Here is an 18,469-nt window from a genome sequence, read left to right on the forward strand (position 1 = left end):
AATGGCACTCTATTCTGTTTGTAGTGTACTACTTTTAACCCGGGCCCATAGGGCTCTGGTCAAAAGAAGTGCCCTATATAGGGACCTAGGGAATAGGGTGCAATTTGGGACTTGTATATGGTATACATGTATATGGTATGACATCATTGAATCTGTATTGTGCTCTCTGGTGGTGGGTGGGGGGATCACACCACACAGCCTGGCCACGTTATAGCAGCAATAGGCATGGGTGTAGCAGTGCAGTGTAGGGAGAGACAGAGGGGAGGAGGGAGGGAGAGAGACGAGAGAGGAGGGAGGGAGGCAGCCACTTCCACACCCTATGAGCTCAAGCTCATCATCATCATCTACAGCAGAGCGCATCTCTGATCACACGCACACATACACACACATGCACACACACGGTAGCCTGCTGCAGCCATAAGAAAACAGAGCCAGAGGAGCACGCAAGAAGACACATACAGGGAGAGAGGGAGAGAGAGAGGAGGAGAGACCGAGACTGAGGAGAGAGGCAGACATCTGCAGATAGAGATGTCAGGCGTTGTGTTGTCTCTGTGTGTGCTAGTGGTCTTTGTGCTGCTGTGTGAGCTGAGCAGGAGAATCTTAACCAAGCTACTAGCTCCCAGGGGGCTGTGTCTGTCTGCTGTTTACGCTGTGGAGCTGGTGTCTACGCTGCAGCTGTGTATCTGCAACCTAGAGCTGCGTCTGTTGGGGGAGGTGGGCCGGCTGCAGCCTCAGTTCTGTCTCAGCCTCACATACCTGGCATCTGTGGTCCATGGCCTCACCTTCCATGGAGCCCTGGGGAACCCCTGTAGCACGCTGGAACACACCTACCGGGGACGCCTCACTGCCAGGTTCTATTCTATTCTATTGTATTCTATTGTTGTCTCTATGTAATGGATACATTATCTATTCTATTGTTGATTCTATGTAATGGATACCTATTTTAGTCTATTCTGTATAATGATTAGTATTGCCTTCTTTTTTATATGGATGAATAATCTATTCTATTCTATGTAAAATGTATATTATATTGTATTCTATGGGTACATATTCTATTCTATGTATAATGACATTCTATTGTATTCTATTGCTGTCTTTCTATAATGGATATGTATTATATGGATAATGGATACATATTCTATTCTATTCTATTCTATTTAGGAGCGGCGTGCTGAGGATGGTGTGCCAGTTCATGGCAGCTAGCGTGGCTCGTACCATGCTACAGGGGCTGTGGGCCCTTGGTCTCTCTGACCTGCACCTGAGACACACACTCCAGGGCTTCCAATGCATTAGCCCCATCCACACAGACACAGACACCAGCCTGGTGCTCCCCGGCCCTCTGGTCACCGCAGCAGCCGTGGAGCTGGCAGGGGCCTTTGCCATGCAGACCGCCTTCACACACACACACACTATGGACCAGAGGTACCGGGTACATGCCATAGCAGCACTCACCGCTACCCTGACCTACGCAGGTGGGTTACCGTGTTTAACCCTGTGTGTGTGTGTGTGTGTTATTGTTGCAGGTGGCAGTGTGATAGGAGCAGTGTTTAACCCTTTGTGTTTGTGTGTGTGTGTTGCAGGTGGCAAGATGACGGGGGCTGTGTTTAACCCTGCGTTGGCCCTCTCCACACAGTTCCCCTGCAGTGGACACTCCTTTCTGGATTACTGCCTGGTCTACTGGCTGGCTCCTCTACTAGGTACTAACACACACACACACACACTATGGGGTCCACTTTCTTTACTTTTTCTGACATTACTCCCACTCTCCTCCTCTCTTTTCTGCCTCTTCCCACCTCCCATTCCCTCTCTCTCTCTCTCTCTCTCTCTCTCTCGCTCTCTCTCTCTCTCTCTCCTTGTCACTCCTCCAATTCTTTCTCCTCTTCCCTTTTCTATTTTTCTGCCTCATCTCGCTCTCCTCTTCCCATCCTCTCTCTCTCCTGCAGGTATGATGTGTTCGGTCCTGTTGTTTGATCAGATGTTGTCTGGTAGAGCTTCTCCCTACCGCCCCCTTCTGGCTAACAAGAGGAAATGACCCTGGGTCATATTCATTAGTGCACACCGTAGCAAAACTGTTTTGCAACAGAAAACATTTAACAACAAAAACAAGTTTCTTATTAGCCAAGTTCAGGTAATTCCTCCCCTTTTCGGTTAGTTTTCTTCTGTTTGGTGTCTACGGCCCTGGACTCACCATCCATCCCTATGAACTGAAGACCCTGATGCATAGTGACCTCTTTAGAACTATGCACATTCAAACAAAAAAAGACTGTACAGTGCTGCTTGAAAGTATGTGAACCCCTTGTGTAATTACAGATTTTTTCAGTTTTTACCATGAAATCTTAATTTAATCAGAACCAGTCTTTTTGATCTGACATAACAGGTTTACATTTACCAATACCATATGTTGGTGTAGAGGAAATCATGTGGGTAGTAGAACAACAAAATTAAAAAGGAATTAGTGCAGGTGCAAAAACAAGTAAACCCCAAGTTGCATTGGTTAAATCAAGTAGGTAAGTAGAATCAGGTGGGTAAATAATTAGCTACCAAATGAACCAATCAAAGGAGAGATCGTTAGGAAAGAGTTTGGGTGGGACTCTGATAAATATAGATAAGAAATCTAGTTAACTTGGTGTTACCCATCCAGGTGAATGCAAAGCACACCATGCTGAGAGGAAAGGAGATCTCAGAGGACATCAGGACGAGGGTAGTGAGAGCACATCAGTCTGGGGAAGGCTATAAAATCATCTCAAAAATATTTGAGATCCATCAGTCCACTGTGAGGCAAATCATTTACAAATGGAGAGCATTTAACATGACAGCAACTCGGCCTAGAAGTGGACACCCTTCCAAAATATCCCCAAGAGCCACAAGAACAATAATAAATCAGGTAAAAGCCAACCCAAACATAACATCTAGAGATTTGCAGACCTCCCTTGCTGCATCTCAGGTAACTGTGCATGCTTCAACAATAAGAAGAACACTGAATCAAAATGTCATTAATGGGAGGGTTGCTAGGAAGAAGCCTCTGCTGTCAAAAAATAACCAAACTGCCCATCTTAACTTTGCCAGAGACCACCTGGACAAACCTGACGGTTTCTAGAAGTCCATTCTCTGGACCGATGAGTCCAAAATTGACCTTTTTGGTCACTATCAACACTGCTATGTTTGGTGAAAACCCAACACTGCCTTCCACCAAAATAACCTTATCCCAACAGTCAAGCATGGTGGTGGGCATGTCAAGATCTGGGGCTGCTTTTCCTCCTCTGGACCTGGATGACTTCACATCTTTAAGAGAAACATGAATTCTGAGGTATACCAGGAGATTCTTGAACAGAATGTCAGGCCATCAGTCAAGGAGCTAAACCTGGGCCAAAAATGGGTCTTCCAACAAGACAATGACCCAAAGCATTCAAGCAAATCTACCAAAGAATGGCTCAGGAGAAAGATGTGTTTTGGATTGGCCAAGTCAAAGTCAGGTCGCAGTTGTAAATGAGAACCTGTTCTCAACTGGCTTACCTGGTTAAATAAAGGTGAAAAAAAAAAAAAAAAGTCCTGACCTAAATCCAATTGAGATGCTGTGGCAGGACCTGAAGCGGGCAGTTCATGCCAGACACTCCTCAAACCTCACTCAATTGTCTGAGTTCTGTAAGGAGGAGTGGGCAAAAATCCCTCAAAACAGATGTCAGAGACTGATTACTGGCTATAGGAGACATTTAGTCCATGTTATCGCTGCTAATGGAGGTGCCACAAGCTATTGACTGAAGAGGTTAACATATTTTTGCACACATCAAATCTGAGTTTCTGTTAAATAAACCACTTCTGGTAAATAAACAATGAAAATAATTGTTTCTGTCATTTACTTGGAATGTCTTTATTACGAATTGGGGTTTAGATAAGGATTTTTTGTTTATTTTGTAGCAAAATAATGGTTCACATACTTTCAAGCAGCACTGTATATTGAGATGTTTTTTAACCTAATATGATTTGTGCAATGGTGGCTGGTGGCACTTAAAAATCGGGCTGCAACGTAATGGTATCAAACGTGTTTGATACCATTTCATTCACTCTATTCCATACATTTTTATGAGCTGTCTTCCCCTCACCAGCCTCCTCTGGATTTGTGTAGCATTGATGTAAAAAGTAGATTTATGTAGTTAGTAGCGTTAGTAGCATCTTTATAAAACTTTGAGATAGTAATTTATGTACAGTTCTACAATAGGTATGATGCCTATGGCCAACCTGAGGAGTATTGTCAACCTTCCCAAATCACCCCGCACCTCCGCAGTCCGCCCACTCCACTGGCTTCCAGTCAAAGCTCACATCCCCTACAAGACCATGGTACTTGCCTACGGAATAGTAAGAGGAACTGCCCCTCCTCCCTACCTTCAGGCTATGCTCAAACCTTACACCCCAACACGAGCACTCTGTTCTGCCACCTCTGGTCTCTTGACCCTCCCAACCCTACGGGAGGGCAGCTCCTGTAGGGGGCCTTTCATGAACTAGCACTTGACTTTCCCACTCTTTACTAGCTCTGACTTTGCTGAAAGCTACTTTGAGGAAAAACATACTAGCTATGACTGTGATATGTGGTTGTCCCACCTAGCCATCTTAAAATTAATGCACTAACTATAAATCGCTCTGGATAAGAGCGTCTGCTAAATGACAAAAATGTAATGTAAATGTACACAAACTGGGTCAGACCTAGGTGAATGATAAAAGGTGCTCTGACAATAGTTTTGATGCATTACATTGTTGAAATAAACAGTTGAAATGATCGGAGTTGAGTTGCTTTTCCAATCATTAAGGTGTGAGTGTGTGTAGCTCCGGTGGGTAAATGGTCTGCTACACCAGACGCATAACTTTAGGAGAGCAAGAGTTGCTCCTATTTATTTAAATGAAACATGGACGTAAACGCGGTGAGAGGCTTGCGTAAAATTACACTCTGGCTAAATTTTCAAGATTGACACAGCTCGCTCCCAAGACCAATAGTTTTAAGTGGCTCTCGCTCTGCTCGCGCTGCCTAAAAGCTAAGTGTAGCAAATAAGAAACCTTGTTTTCTGTTGCCACGGGTGGTCTAGTGCAGGGGTTTCCAAACTTTTTCACAAACATTACAACAATAACTATGGGCTAAAAAATCTAAATAAAAAAAAAGGAACAAAGGAACTGATGATATACTACCCAATTTTGAAATTGCGCCTTGTGCATTCTGCTATTAAACATTTCAAGAGTACATTTAAAACAAAGACTTTAAAAATATTAAAATAACTTTTCAAAAATATAGTTCCCTGACACCCCAGTGTAGCTCCTATGTTACTCCTCTGGAATGTGCACCGAACACAAACACACTGTTATTCATACAAAAACTATTTATTTATTGAAGCGATTTCATACAAAGACAACACTGCTCCCTGTTGGGGAAAACTCAGTACAACTGCTCTTCAGGTAAAAAACACAAGAGAGGAATATGTGTGTGTGTGGAAATGAACAGAAAATGATGCGATGGGGACAGGAAGTGGAGAGGTTGTAGTCTCCTCCTATCCCACAATGCACCACAAGCGCTTTGACTGGCAGTAGAGTTGAGTTCCATCTAAGAGAGGGAGAGAGAGAAAGACAGAGTGAGAGACTTAACTACAGTATTGTAAGCAGGTCCATAAGGTTGACAGCAGGATGTGGATTTAAAGGTGATCACACAAAACATCACACAAACGTACTGATAATTACAACGTAGTATTATGATATGCTATTACTAGTGGTCTACGTCTGCATCTTCAAACTGTCCGGCCACCGTCGACCCTGCATCCACCTCCATCCCATCTGCAAAGAGAGACATAGAAATAGAATGACTAGAACAGACAAAGCAGACTCATCAGCCAATACACTGATTATCATTAAACACATACTGCTTTCTTCATGCTCACGTGTCCATAATATGCGTGGGCTATGCTCAGTACTACATACAGTCAATCAGTGAGAAGAAAGTGAGTGGGGTTTTTTTCCAAGATAGAGGAAGATGCTCTGAACGCCTTGAATGACAAAGTAAATGTGACCAAGTCACACAGGAAAAAGCCATTCATACTGAAAATTCCAGCAGTGTGTGTGAAACAAACCTGGCCAGATTGATTTACTATACGGAGTTATATTGACTTACAGTGCATTCGGAAAGTATTCAGACCCCTTGACTTTTTCCACATTTTGTTACGTTACAGCCTTATTCTAAAATTGACTCAATTGTTTTTTTCCCCCCTTCGTCAATCTACACACAATACCCCATAATGTCAAAGCAAAAACAGGTTTAGACATTTTAGCAAATAATTTTAAAAAAATACCTTATTTACATAAGTATTCAGACCCTTTGCTATGAGACTCGAAATTGAGCTCAGGTGCATCCTGTTTCCATTGATCAACTTGATTGGAGTCCACCTGTGGTAAATTCAATTGATTGGACATGATTTGGAATGGCACACACCTGTCTATATAAAGTCACACAGTTGACAGTGCACATCAGAGGAAAAACCAAGCCATGAGGTCGAAGCAATTGTCCGTAGAGCGCCGAGACAGGATTGTGTCGAGGCACAGATCTGGGGAAGGGTACCAAAACATTTCTGCAGCATTGAAGAAGTAGTGTGAAACCACCAAGACTCTTCCTAGAGCTGGCCACCCGGCCAAACTGAGCAATTGGGGGAGAAGGGCCTTGGTCAGGGAGGTGACCAAGAACCCAATGCTCACTCTGACAGAGCTTCTCTGTGGAGATGGGAGAACCGTCCAGAAGGACAACCATCTCTGCAGCACTCCACCAAATCAGGCCTTTATGGTAGAGTGGCCAGACGGAAGCCACTCCTCAGTAAAAGGCACGACAGCCCACTTGGAGTTTGCCAAAAGGCACCTAAAGGACTCTCAGACCATGAGAAACAAGATTATCTGGTCTGATGAAACCAAAATTGAACTCTTTGGCCTGAATGTCAAGCGCCACGTCTGGAGGAAAGCTGGCACCATCCCTATGGTGAAGCATGGTGGTGGCAGCATCATGCTGTGGGGATGTTTTTCAGCGGCAGGGACTGAGAGACTGGTCAGGATCGAGGGAAAGATTAACAGAGTAAAGTACAGAGAGATCCTTGATGAAAACCTGCTCCAGAGCGCTCAGGACCTCAGACAGGACAATGACCCTAAGCACACAGCCAAAACAACGCAGGAGTGGCTTCGGTCAAGTCTCTGAATGTCCTTGAGTGGCCCATCCAGAGCCCGGACTTGAACCCGATCGAACATCTCTAGAGTGACCTGAAAATAGCTTTGCAGCGACGCTCCCCATCCAACCTGACAGAGCTTGAGAGGATCTGCAGAGAAGAATGGGAGAAACTCCCCAAATACAGGTGTGCCAAGCTTGTAGCATCATACCCACGAAGACTCATAGCTGTAATCGCTGCCAAAGGTGCTTCAACAAAGTACTGAGTAAAGGGTCTGAATACTTATGTAAATGTGATATCAGTTTTTTATTTTAATAAATGTGCAAACATTATGGTGTATTGTGTGTAGATTGATGAGGGGGAAAACTATTTAATAAATGTTACAATAAGGCTGTAACTTAACAAAATGTGGAAAAAGTCAAGCGGTCTGAATGTGTTTATATAAAAAAATGAAAAATGGTGGCATCGGTAGTGGAGCGTGTGGTGGTGGTGTTGCTAGGTGGGAGATTCGCTGGGAAGAGTTCCAGTGGCAACAGCCTCCTGGGACTAGACAGCGCTACTGGGGGGGGTTCAACGTGGGAAAACAGACCAACACATGTATCATGAAGGAAACTAAGACGGTACTCTGGTGAATGTGATCGACACGACGAGCTGGATGTGGGTCCCTGCTGAGGACACCTCAGACAAGGTTAAAAGTCAACTGAAGGGGCTTGTGACCCTGGCCGAGGGGGGTGGACTCCTTGCCTTCCAATTGGTCTACCCCCTGGGGTCGCCCTTTGTCAGGAGACACAAGGTGGCTGTGGAGAAACACCTAGTGCTGCTGGGAGCAGGAGAGGTGGTGTGGAGTTGCACCATGGTTCTGTTCTCCAGAGGAGACTGGCTAGCCAGTAGGGGGACCACGATAGAAGAACACATTCAGGCGGCCGGGCCAGAGCTCAGATGGCTCTTAGAAAAGTGTGGGAACAGGTACCATGTCATCAACAACATGGAAAAAGAGACAGACAAGGTGAAGGAGCTACTACAGAAGATAAAAATGATGGTACGAAAGGAGGAAGAGATTCTAGCAGATAGGGAAAAGATATGAGAAAGTTATGAAGAAATGGTAGAAGAGAGGAGAAATGGAGGGAGAGAGATGAGAGGAGAAATGGAGGGAGAGAGATGAGAGGAGAAATGGAGGGAGAGAGATAAAAGGTGCTGGGAGAGAGAGAAGAGATGCCGCCGGTGAAAAGAAGACGGAGGAGCCAAATCAAAGTGAGTGCACCTCATAACCATCATATATTTATGCAGGGTCTTCTACCGCATCATGCCCAAGGTGCCCCACCAAGTTAAAGGACAAGGGTGAATTATATTTTTATTTAGTGTTCAGGTTGATGTTAGAATGGCATCTTTAGGTTTAAAAAAATTATCCTCCTCAGAAAAACATTTAACCACAGAAATTGAGTGTTTTTTCACTCTGTTTTGTAGTGCCTGGAGATAAGTCAGCGGCAGGTGCAGAAGTTGGAGAACCATCCGGTGCTCAAGAGAAGGACTAACTGTACTGCCTTCTTAGTTGCCAGTATCAGGCTGACTTCAATGCTCTTATTTTAACTTCTAGAGGACTCCATGGCTAAGCTCCCTCTCATCTGACAGACTTGCTCGTTCCATACAAGCCAGTCAGGATATTCTGAGCCCAAGGAGCTAGCCTGGTAATGTTTTTTTTTTTTTTTTTTTACCAATCTTTCACTAGTAGTTTTAGCTTATATCAATGTTTTTGTATGTATCTTTTATTGTATTATGTTATGTTCTCTTTGTTAGGTACTTGCTGCTGTAATGACTATGTAGAGTAGGATCATTGTTACTCTGTCCTAATGGCGCCATCGGGTGGTTGTTACAATACACACCACCACTAACAAGCAGAGCTGAGAATCTCAGTGTCAAGAACCTCCGCTGTGTATTATTTACATCCCGATCATGACATTCTGCCTTTGGGATTCTATAAAATACTATTTCAGTGTGTGTGTGTGACCTACCCTCGGATCCTGTATTTGACTATGTGTGTGACCTATCCTTGTACAATGTGTGTGTGACCCACCATCAAACTCTCCATTGGCCTCATCAGTGCGGACACCAGCCATGTGAAAGGTGTTTGCGACAGACTGAGCTAACATGCCCTCCAGTCTCTGTAGAGTGGCCTGGCCTTCAGACGTCAGCCCCGACACACCCTCCTCATATGTACAGAATGACGGGATATCACCCTGACCATGCTCTGGAGGACAGAGAGAGAATACCACCTGTGAGTGCGTGTGCATACCTGTGTGTGTAGTAGTAGCAGCTGATAGAGTGAGTGCGTAGTTGTTAGGCTTCTTACCTGCCTCTTTTCCGTTGAAGGGAGAAAGAAGGTGGAGATACAATGTTAGTATTATCATCTTCTTGATTACTCCATCTATGGGAGTTTGTGAACTGTATGTAAAAGTGTGTGTGTGTGTGTGTGTACTGTTTGTAGAAGTGTGTGTGTGTCTGTGTGCTTGTATAAATGAGTGTGAGTTACACACCTGCCTCCTCCACATCGTACTCATCTCCGTCAAAGTCCCCGTCGGAGTCTTCGTCATCTGGGTCTGGGTGCAGGGCCTGACACTCACACATCGCTGAAAACATAGACTCCACTGGACACACGCACACACGTTAGGGAAATCCTAGCTAGCATTGTGATACAGCACTTTAACTCTACCCACATGTACATATTACCTCAACTACCTCAACTAGCCGGTGCCCCCGCACATTGACTCTGCACCGGTACCCCCCTGTATATATAGCCTCCCTACTGTCACTTTATTTTACTTCTGCTCTTTGTTTTTCTCAACACTTTTTTTGTTGTTGTTTTATTCTTACTTTTTTTGTTTAAAATAAACGCACTGTTGGTTAAGGGCTGTAAGTAAGCATTTCACTGTAATGTCTGCACTTGTTGTATTCGGCGCATGTGACCAATAAAATTTGATTTGATTTGATTTGATTTGATTCCAAACTAGAGCTGCATGTCAAAGAACTGGAAAGCCAAAAGCTTTAGACATCCCTAATGCATGTGTGTAGCTTGTTATTGGCTATTGTACAGCACTTGTTGTATTATATGTGGAAGATGTTATTATCTGTGACCTGCTTAATAAAGATGAATTTAATTTAGCCCTACCCTACTAGACATCCTTCTCCCCTCAGACTTACATGCTGCCTTGTTGCTAGGGACGAAGCGGATCTCTGTGATCCCCTCAGACTCATCTTCCTCACTGCTCTTATCCTCATCATCATGGGCATTCTCCTGCATCTCATCTGGGGAACACACACTTTAAGATCTTCTTACTCGATCACAAGTTTGCGTTTCACTGTGAGTTTGATATTGACAGGTGTGTGACTCACCGTTGAGTTTGGCGTTGACCATGACGTATAGATGTTCCTGTGGGTAGGCGCTGAGGTCTCGTGAGATGGCGTGCAGGCTGATAGTGGGGTACTCCAGAGAGAAGCCCATCCCTGACCCGTCAAACCACGACAACCGCCTGGAAAACACAGGAAAGCAACATTGTGACTACTAGTCATAGGGTGAAAACTCATTGTATTTCCTTGGTTCATCGTGTCCTCCTTCCTTGCCTCCTCAAAACGGAGGAACCTCAGATCTTCCCCGCCAATGTGCTTTGAGAAGGAGAGAGGATGTGAGGTAAGGAGATGTGATTAATCAATTAAATACAATTGAGATCCACACCAAGTCATTGACTAGTTAGCTAGCTAACATGGAACGTGATGCAAAATTCAAGTTCATGGTGCTCAAGTTGAAGTTGTAAGTCGCTCTGGATAAGAGCGTCTGCTAAATGACTAAAAACAATGTAAAAAAAAGTTGATATTTTCAAAGCCAAAAAACTAAGGAAACATGTAAGTATTTAAACTTCCTGATTTAAAGACTTTAAAGAAATTAGCTAGCATGCTAACTAGCAAATGTCAACTGGCTAACAATGCTAGCTAGCTTGCTAGCCACCACACCATCACATACGTTTCAGCAACGTAGAGAGTCCCTGCGCCGAGACCCTTCCCGTCCAACACCGCTGTGGTCTCGGCTTGTTCATGCCGGACACCCTCGCTAGGTGGAGGGACACTCCTTAACATAACCATCCTCGGAAACTGACGGAGATGACGGCACGGTCCGGAGCTGTCAACAACACTGCACTTCTGTGACCTGGCTGGCTGGCTAGCTATTTCGTTTCCCAAAGCTGCCTATTTAACTCTGCTGAACAGAAGCGGATAGCTAGATGTCTGTTCAGGCAAGACAAACACGAAGACGATATAGCTAGTCAACTAGGTATCGATAGCCTAAAGAGTTAACGTTAGTCAAAATATTTATGTAGTCTACGTTCCCCAGAAACGTTAGTGCCACAAGCTTGCTCGGTAGTATTTACTCGACCCAGCTGCTTTCACTGCTAGCTAGTAGCTAACGTTACCGTTCTTATTATCCTCAGTGGTACTACTCCGAATCCACATCCCCGCCAAGAAAATACGTTTCCACTAGTTACCACAGCCACAACGGAAAAAATGGCTCGTAAAAAATAGAAGTGCTTATTGGTCTTAAATTAAGGTTAGGGTTCTTTATTATAGCTCAGAGTTAGGGTTAGGCATAATGTTAAGGTAAGGTTTCAAATCAAATTTTAATAAGATATATTGTAGAAATAGGCGAGGTTTATGACTTTGTGGCAGTGGTAACTAGTGACGACTAGGAGTAGAGGCAGAGATATTAGAGAAAGGAGAGGGAGAAGGAACAGCGACGGCAAGAAAACATTACCGCCAACTACAGGTCGGGGGGTGTACGAGGAAGTGATTATTTACGTCTTCCTACTAGCCGCGCGAAAAGTTAAACAACAACATACACTACATGTCCAAAAGTATGTGGACATCTGCTCGTCGAAGGATCTCATTCTAAAATCATGGGCATTAATATGGAGTTGGTCCCCCCTTTGCTTCTATAACAGCCTCCACTCTTCTGGGAAGGCTTTCCACTAGATGTTGGAACATTGCTGTGGGGACTTGCTTCCATTCAGCCACAAGAACATTAGTGAGGTAGGGCACTGATGTTGGGCGATTAGGTCTGGGTTGCAGTTGGCGTTCCAATTCATCCCAAAGGTGTTCGATGGGGTTGAGGTCAGGGCTCTGTGCAGGCCAGTCAAGTTCTTCCACACCGATCTCGACAAACCATTTCTGTATGGACCTCGCTTTGTGCACGGGGGTATTGTTATGCTGAAACAGGAAAGGGCCTTCCCCAAACTGTTGTGACAAAGATGGAAGCACAGAATCGTCTAGAATGTCATTGTATGCTGTAGCGTTAAGATTTCCCTTCACTGGAACTAAGGGCCTAGCCCGAACCATGAAAAACAGCCCCAGATCATTATTCCTCCTCCACCAAACTTCACAGTTGGCACTATGCAATGGGGCAGGTAGCGTTCTCCTGGCACCCGCCAAACCCAGATTTGTCTGTTGGACTGCCAGATGGTGAATCGTGATTGCTCCAGAGTCCAATGGCGGCGAGCTTTACACCACTCCAGCCGACGCTTGGCATTGCGCGCATTGTGATTTTAGGCATCTGTGCGGATGCTCGTCCATGGAAACTCATTTCATGAAGCTCCCGACTAACAGTTTTCGTGCTGATGTTGCTTCCAGAGGCAGTTTGGAACTCGGTAGTGAGTGTTGCAACCGAGGACAGACTATTTTTACGCGCTTCAGCGTTGACTTATAGGAAAGGTGGATGTTGAAAGTCACTGAGTTCTTCAGTAAGGCCATTCTACTGCCAATGTTTGTCTATGGAGATTGCATTGCTGTGTGCTTGATTTTATACACCTGTCAGCAACGGGTGTGGCTGAAATAACTGAATCCACTAATTTGAAGCGGTGTCCACATACAGTGCATTCGCAAAGTATTCAGACCCCTTGACATTTTCCACATTTTGTTACATTACAGCCTTATTGTAAAATTGATTTTTTTTCCTCCCCCCTCATCAATCTAAACACAATACCCCATAATGACAAAGCAAAAGCATGTTTTTAGAAATGTTTGCAAATGTATTAAAAATAAAAAACTGAAATTTACATAAGTATTCTGACCCTTTACTCAGTAGTTTGTTGAAGCATCTTTGGCAGTGATTAGCCTTGAGTCTTCTTGGGTATGACGCTACAAGCTTGGCACACCTGTATTTGGGGAGCTTCTCCCATTCTTCTCTGCAGATCCTCTCAAGCTCTGTCAAGTTGGATGGGGAGTGTCGCTGCCGAGCTATTTTCAGGTCTCTCCGCCACTCCTGCGTTGTCTTGGCTGTGTCCTTAGGGTTTTGTCCAGTTGGAAGGTAAACCGTCGCCCCAGTCTGATGTCCTGAGCACTCTAGAGCAGGTTTTCATCAAGGATCTCTCTGTACTTTGCTCCGTTCATCTTTTCCTCGATCCTGACTAGTCTCCCAGTCCATGCCGCTGAAAAACATCCCCACAGCATGATGCTGCCACCACCATGCTTTACCGTTGGGATGGGGCCAGGTTTCCTCCAGACGTGACGCTTGGCATTCAGGCCAAAGAGTTCAATCTTGGTTTCATCAGACCAGAGAATCTTGTTTCTCACGGTCAGAGTCCTTTAGGTGCCTCTTGGCAAACTCCAAGCGGGCTGTCATGTGCCTTTTACTGAGGAGTGGCTTTCCGTATTCGTGTATTTAATAAAACTCCAAAGAGCCCAAGAAAATCTGGGGCCATTGAGAAAAGGCTCAAATTGGAGGTACTGTATGTTGTCTGCCATGAGAGTAGTCTACATTAGTGGAGTGTCTACAATAGTAGGCTACTTCCTAGCTCCTATTTACAGTGAGGGAAAAAAGTATTTGATCCCCTGCTGATTTTGTACGTTTTCCCACTGACAAAGACATGATCAGTCTATAATTTTAATGGTAGGTTTATTTGAACAGTGAGAGACAAAATAACAATAAAAAAATCCAGAAAAACGCATGTCAAAAATGTTGCAAATTGATTTGCATTTTAATGAGGGAAATAAGTATTTGACCCCTCTGCAAAACATTACTTAGTACTTGGTGGCAAAACCCTTGTTGGCAATCACAGACGTCAGACGTTTCTTGTAGTTGGCCACCAGGTTTGCACACATCTCAGGAGGGATTTTGTTCCACTCCTCTTTGCAGATCTTCTCCAAGTCATTAAGGTTTCGAGGCTGACGTTTGGCAACACGAACCTTCAGCTCCCTCCACAGATTTTCTATGGGAGACTGGCTAGGCCACTCCAGGACCTTAATGTGCTTCTTCTTGAGCCACTCCTTTGTTGCCTTGGCCGTGTGTTTTGGGTCATTGTCATGCTGGAATACCCATCCACGACCCATTTTCAATGCTCTGGCTGAGGGAAGGAGGTTCTCACCCGAGATTTGACGGTACATGGCCCCGTCCATCGTCCCTTTGATGCAGTGAAGTTGTCCTGTCCCCTTAGCAGAAAAACACCCCCAAAGCATAATGTTTCCACCTCCATGTTTGACGGTGGGGATGGTGTTCTTGGGGTCATAGGCAGCATTCCTCCTCCTCCAAACACGGCGAGTTGAGTTGATGCTAAAGAGCACGATTTTGGTCTCATCTGACCACAACACTTTCACCCAGTTCTCCTCTGAATCATTCAGATGTTCATTGGCAAACTTCAGACAGCCCTGTATATGTGCTTTATTGAGCAGGGGGACCTTGCGGGCGCTGCAGGATTTCAGTCCTTCACGGCGTAATGTGTTTCCAATGTGTTTCCAATTGTTTCTTCCATTTGCGAATAATCGCACCAACTGTTGTCACCTTCTCACCAAGCTGCTTGGCGATGGTCTTGTAGCCCATTCCAGCCTTGTGTAGGTCTACAATCTTGTCCCTGACATCCTTGGAGAGCTCTTTGGTCTTGGCCATGTTGGAGAGTTTGGAATCTGATTGATTGATTGCTTCTGTGGACAGGTGTCTTTTATACAGGTAACAAACTGAGATTAGGATCACTCCCTTTAAGAGTGTGCTCCTAATCTCAGCTCATTACCTGTATAAAAGACACCTGGGAGCCAGAAATCTTTCTGATTGAGAGGGGGTCAAATACTTATTTCCCTCATTTAAAATGCAAATAAATTTATAACATTTTTGACATGCGTTTTTCTGGATTTCTTTGTTGTTATTCTGTCTCTCACTGTTCAAATAAACCTACCATTAAAATTATAGACTGATCATTTCTTTGTCAGTGGGCAAACGTACAAAATCAGCAGGGGATCAAATACTTTTTTCCCTCACTGTATTACTATGCAGGCTATTTACCATGGGCCCCATACCATTTCTCAACCTTCTGTTCATTTACTAATATTTGCACATTCTTATTCTAGATTTACAAAATGGCACTAGATGGACAGGCCGTTAAGTCAAATATGCACCAGAGCAAAGTATAGAACCCAGGAAACTTAGACAGTACCACTACCTATGGCCATGGTAACCGCAACACAGTCCTGCCAGACCACTGAGACAACCACTCCTACACAGCAACACAACAGTAGATCTGCACACAAAAGCAAGCTGCATGTTCAACACCTGAGGAGATCTTAAACCAGGAAGGTAAAGGCACTTATATTCCCTATATAGTGCACTACTTTTGGCCAGAGCCCTACTATAGGGAATAGGGTGCCATTTTGAGGCATATACAAAGACTTATGTTGAGCCAAGGAGATGGCAGCAGACCTACTGGACTCCTGATTGATATATATATATATATATATATTGTGATGTCACGAGAGGCTGTGTCCTGGAGGGACGTTACATCCCCCTGAGATGGCTGCAAACCCAGACAGCTATGGCTCCATCTGCTGGTATGGTCGGGAACTCCAACCCTCTATGGCCAATCTTCCCACGCAGCTGAAACCAATCAGGAGCTGATGAGCTGAAGGTTGGGGAAGGGAAGAGACACACTGAGGGAGTGTGTGGGGGGTGAAGAAACACAGTCTCCAACCGGGGCTCTCTGGAGGACAAGAGTGCTGCACGTCCACTTCCATGAGGAATATAAGGATTTGGAGATACTTACCTTTGGGAAATACTCACCTTTGGATATCTGCACCTGTGGAAATACGTGTGGGACATTTGGAAGGACGTTTTGCTGGGTTGGCCACTAGCTGCAACGTGGAATACAGTAAGACTGGGGAAAAGTTATTTGAGCGAGTGAGAGTTATGATTTTGGATGTGGAAGAGACATCCCTGAACTGTTAACCCTTAAAGAGCCACCAGAGAACAGAATTGTGTTATACTTTCGTTAGTTTCCCAAGACCTTTAATAAAATCCTTGTTTTGATTGAACCTGGTCTCCTTGCACTACTTGAGCAATCCCGCTGAAAGCTGTGTAGCCTCTCGTGACATCACAGAATATATATATATATATATATACAGTGGGGAAAAAAAGTATTTAGTCAGCCACCAATTGTGCAAGTTCTCCCGCTTAAAAAGATGAGAGAGGCCTGTAATTTTCATCATAGGTACATGTCAACTATGACAGACAAAATGAGAAAAAAAAATCCAGAAAATCACATTGTAGGATTTTTAATGAATTTATTTGCAAATTATGGTGGAAAATAAGTATTTGGTCAATAACAAAAGTTTCTCAATACTTTGTTATATACCCTTTGTTGGCAATGACACAGGTCAAACGTTTTCTGTAAGTCTTCACAAGGTTTTCACACACTGTTGCTGGTATTTTGGCCCATTCCTCCATGCAGATCTCCTCTAGAGCAGTGATGTTTTGGGGCTGTCGCTGGGCAACACAGACTTTCAACTCCCTCCAAAGATTTTCTATGGGGTTAAGATCTGGAGACTGGCTAGGCCACTCCAGGACCTTGAAATGTTTCTTCCGAAGCCACTCCTTCGTTGCCCGGGCGGTGTGTTTGGGATCATTGTCATGCTGAAAGACCCAGCCACGTTTCATCTTCAATGCCCTTGCTGATGGAAGGAGGTTTTCACTCAAAATCTCACGATACATGGCCCCATTAATTATTTCCTTTAAACGGATCATTCGTCCTGGTCCCTTTGCAGAAAAACAGCCCCAAAGCATGATGTTTCCACCCCCATGCTTCACAGTAGGTATGGTGTTCTTTGGATGCAACTCAGCATTCTTTGTCCTCCAAACACGACGAGTTGAGTTTTTACCAAAAAGTTATATTTTGACCATATGACATTCTCCCAATCCTCTTCTGGATCATCCAAATGCACTCTAGGAAACTTCAGACGGGCCTGGACATGTACTGGCTTAAGCAGGGGGACACGTCTTGCACTGCAGGATTTGAGTCCCTGGCGGCGTAGTGTGTTACTGATGGTAGGCTTTGTTATTTTGGTCCCAGCTCTCTGCAGGTCATTCACTAGGTCCCCCGTGTGGTTCTGGGATTTTTGCTCACCGTTCTTGTGATCATTTTGACCCCACGGGGTGAGATCTTGCGTGGAGCCCCAGATCGAGGGAGATTATCAGTGGTCTTGTATGTCTTCCATTTCCTAATAATTGCTCCCACAGTTGATTTCTTCAAACCAAGCTGCTTACCTATTGCAGATTCAGTCTTCCCAGCCTGGTGCAGGTCTACAATTTTGTTTCTGGTGTCCTTTGACAGCTCTTTGGTCTTGGCCATAGTGGAGTTTGGAGTGTGACTGTTTGAGGTTGTGGACAGGTGTCTTTTATACTGATAACAAGTTGAAACAGGTGCCATTAATACAGGTAACGAGTGGAGGACAGAGGAGCCTCTTAAAGAAGAAGTTACAGGTCTGTGAGAGCCAGAAATCTTGCTTGTTTGTAGGTGACCAAATACTTATTTTCCACCATAATTTGCAAATAAATTCATTAAAAATCCTACAATGTGATTTTCTGGATTTTTTTTCCTCAATTTGTCTGTCATAGTTGACGTGTACCTATGATGAAAATTACAGGCCTCTCTCATCTTTTTAAGTGGGAGAACTTGCACAATTGGTGGCTGACTAAATACTTATTTTCCCCACTGTATATTACACACACTGTAGTCTTTATCTGATACGGCATTATCATTAAAATGTTTCAACAACATCTTTAAAAAGCATAACATTAAAATAATTACTGTAGGGCAGGTAGCCTAGTGGTTAAGAGCGTTGGGCCAGTAACCAAAATGACGCTGATTCAAATCCCTAAGCCGACTAGGTTAAATATGTCGATGTTCCCTTGAGCAAGGCACTTAACCCCAATTGCTCCTGTAAGTCGCTCTGGATAAGAGTGTCTGCTAAATGACTAAAATGTAAAAATCAACTAG

The 18,469-nt window shown here is 44.3% G+C and overlaps 2 protein-coding genes across 4 annotated transcripts; one reads left to right on the forward strand and one right to left on the reverse strand.

The window, feature by feature from the left end:
• Nucleotides 1-301: 301 nt before the first annotated feature.
• LOC121567879 (aquaporin-11) lies at nt 302-3,442 on the forward strand. Its single transcript, XM_041878229.2, has 4 exons — nt 302-851; nt 1,162-1,472; nt 1,581-1,697; nt 1,944-3,442. The coding sequence occupies exons 1-4, from the start codon at nt 529-531 to the stop codon at nt 2,030-2,032; spliced, it is 840 nt and encodes a 279-aa protein (XP_041734163.2). The 5' UTR covers nt 302-528; the 3' UTR covers nt 2,033-3,442.
• Nucleotides 3,443-5,348: 1,906 nt separating this feature from the next.
• On the reverse strand, nt 5,349-11,908 carry LOC121567880 (methylosome subunit pICln). Of its 3 annotated transcripts, none has more exons than XM_041878230.2 (8): nt 11,191-11,905; nt 10,566-10,702; nt 10,374-10,478; nt 9,710-9,820; nt 9,526-9,531; nt 9,250-9,423; nt 5,709-5,811; nt 5,349-5,584 (listed from the first exon to the last, which is right to left on the reverse strand). In XM_041878230.2, the coding sequence occupies exons 1-7, from the start codon at nt 11,307-11,309 to the stop codon at nt 5,744-5,746; spliced, it is 720 nt and encodes a 239-aa protein (XP_041734164.2). In that variant the 5' UTR covers nt 11,310-11,905; the 3' UTR covers nt 5,349-5,584; nt 5,709-5,743. The 3 variants fall into 3 exon arrangements, with proteins under 3 accessions (XP_041734164.2, XP_045076915.1, XP_045076916.1); XM_045220980.1 differs by having other exon boundaries at nt 5,745-5,811; nt 11,191-11,904; XM_045220981.1 differs by lacking the exon at nt 9,250-9,423 and having other exon boundaries at nt 11,191-11,908.
• Between the last annotated feature and the right edge of the window lie 6,561 nt (nt 11,909-18,469).

This window comes from Coregonus clupeaformis, chromosome 6 (genome assembly GCF_020615455.1).
Source record: "Coregonus clupeaformis isolate EN_2021a chromosome 6, ASM2061545v1, whole genome shotgun sequence".
Taxonomy (NCBI): domain Eukaryota; kingdom Metazoa; phylum Chordata; class Actinopteri; order Salmoniformes; family Salmonidae; genus Coregonus; species Coregonus clupeaformis.

Excerpts from the sequence above, each read along its gene's own strand:
- LOC121567880 (XM_041878230.2), bottom strand. The coding sequence starts at position 11,309 with ATGGTTATGTTAAGGAGTGTCCCTCCACCTAGCGAGGGTGTCCGGCAT. Across the intron at positions 10,703-11,190 it reads ACTCTCTACGTTGCTGAAAC|GCGGTTGTCGTGGTTTGACG; the intron begins GTATGTGATGGT and ends TGTGTTTTCCAG. Across the intron at positions 5,812-9,249 it reads GGCCAATGGAGAGTTTGATG|ATGGGATGGAGGTGGATGCA; the intron begins GTGGGTCACACA and ends CTCTCTTTGCAG.
- LOC121567879 (XM_041878229.2), top strand. The coding sequence starts at position 529 with ATGTCAGGCGTTGTGTTGTCTCTGTGTGTGCTAGTGGTCTTTGTGCTG. Across the intron at positions 852-1,161 it reads CGGGGACGCCTCACTGCCAG|GAGCGGCGTGCTGAGGATGG; the intron begins GTTCTATTCTAT and ends TATTCTATTTAG. Across the intron at positions 1,698-1,943 it reads CTGGCTGGCTCCTCTACTAG|GTATGATGTGTTCGGTCCTG; the intron begins GTACTAACACAC and ends TCTCTCCTGCAG.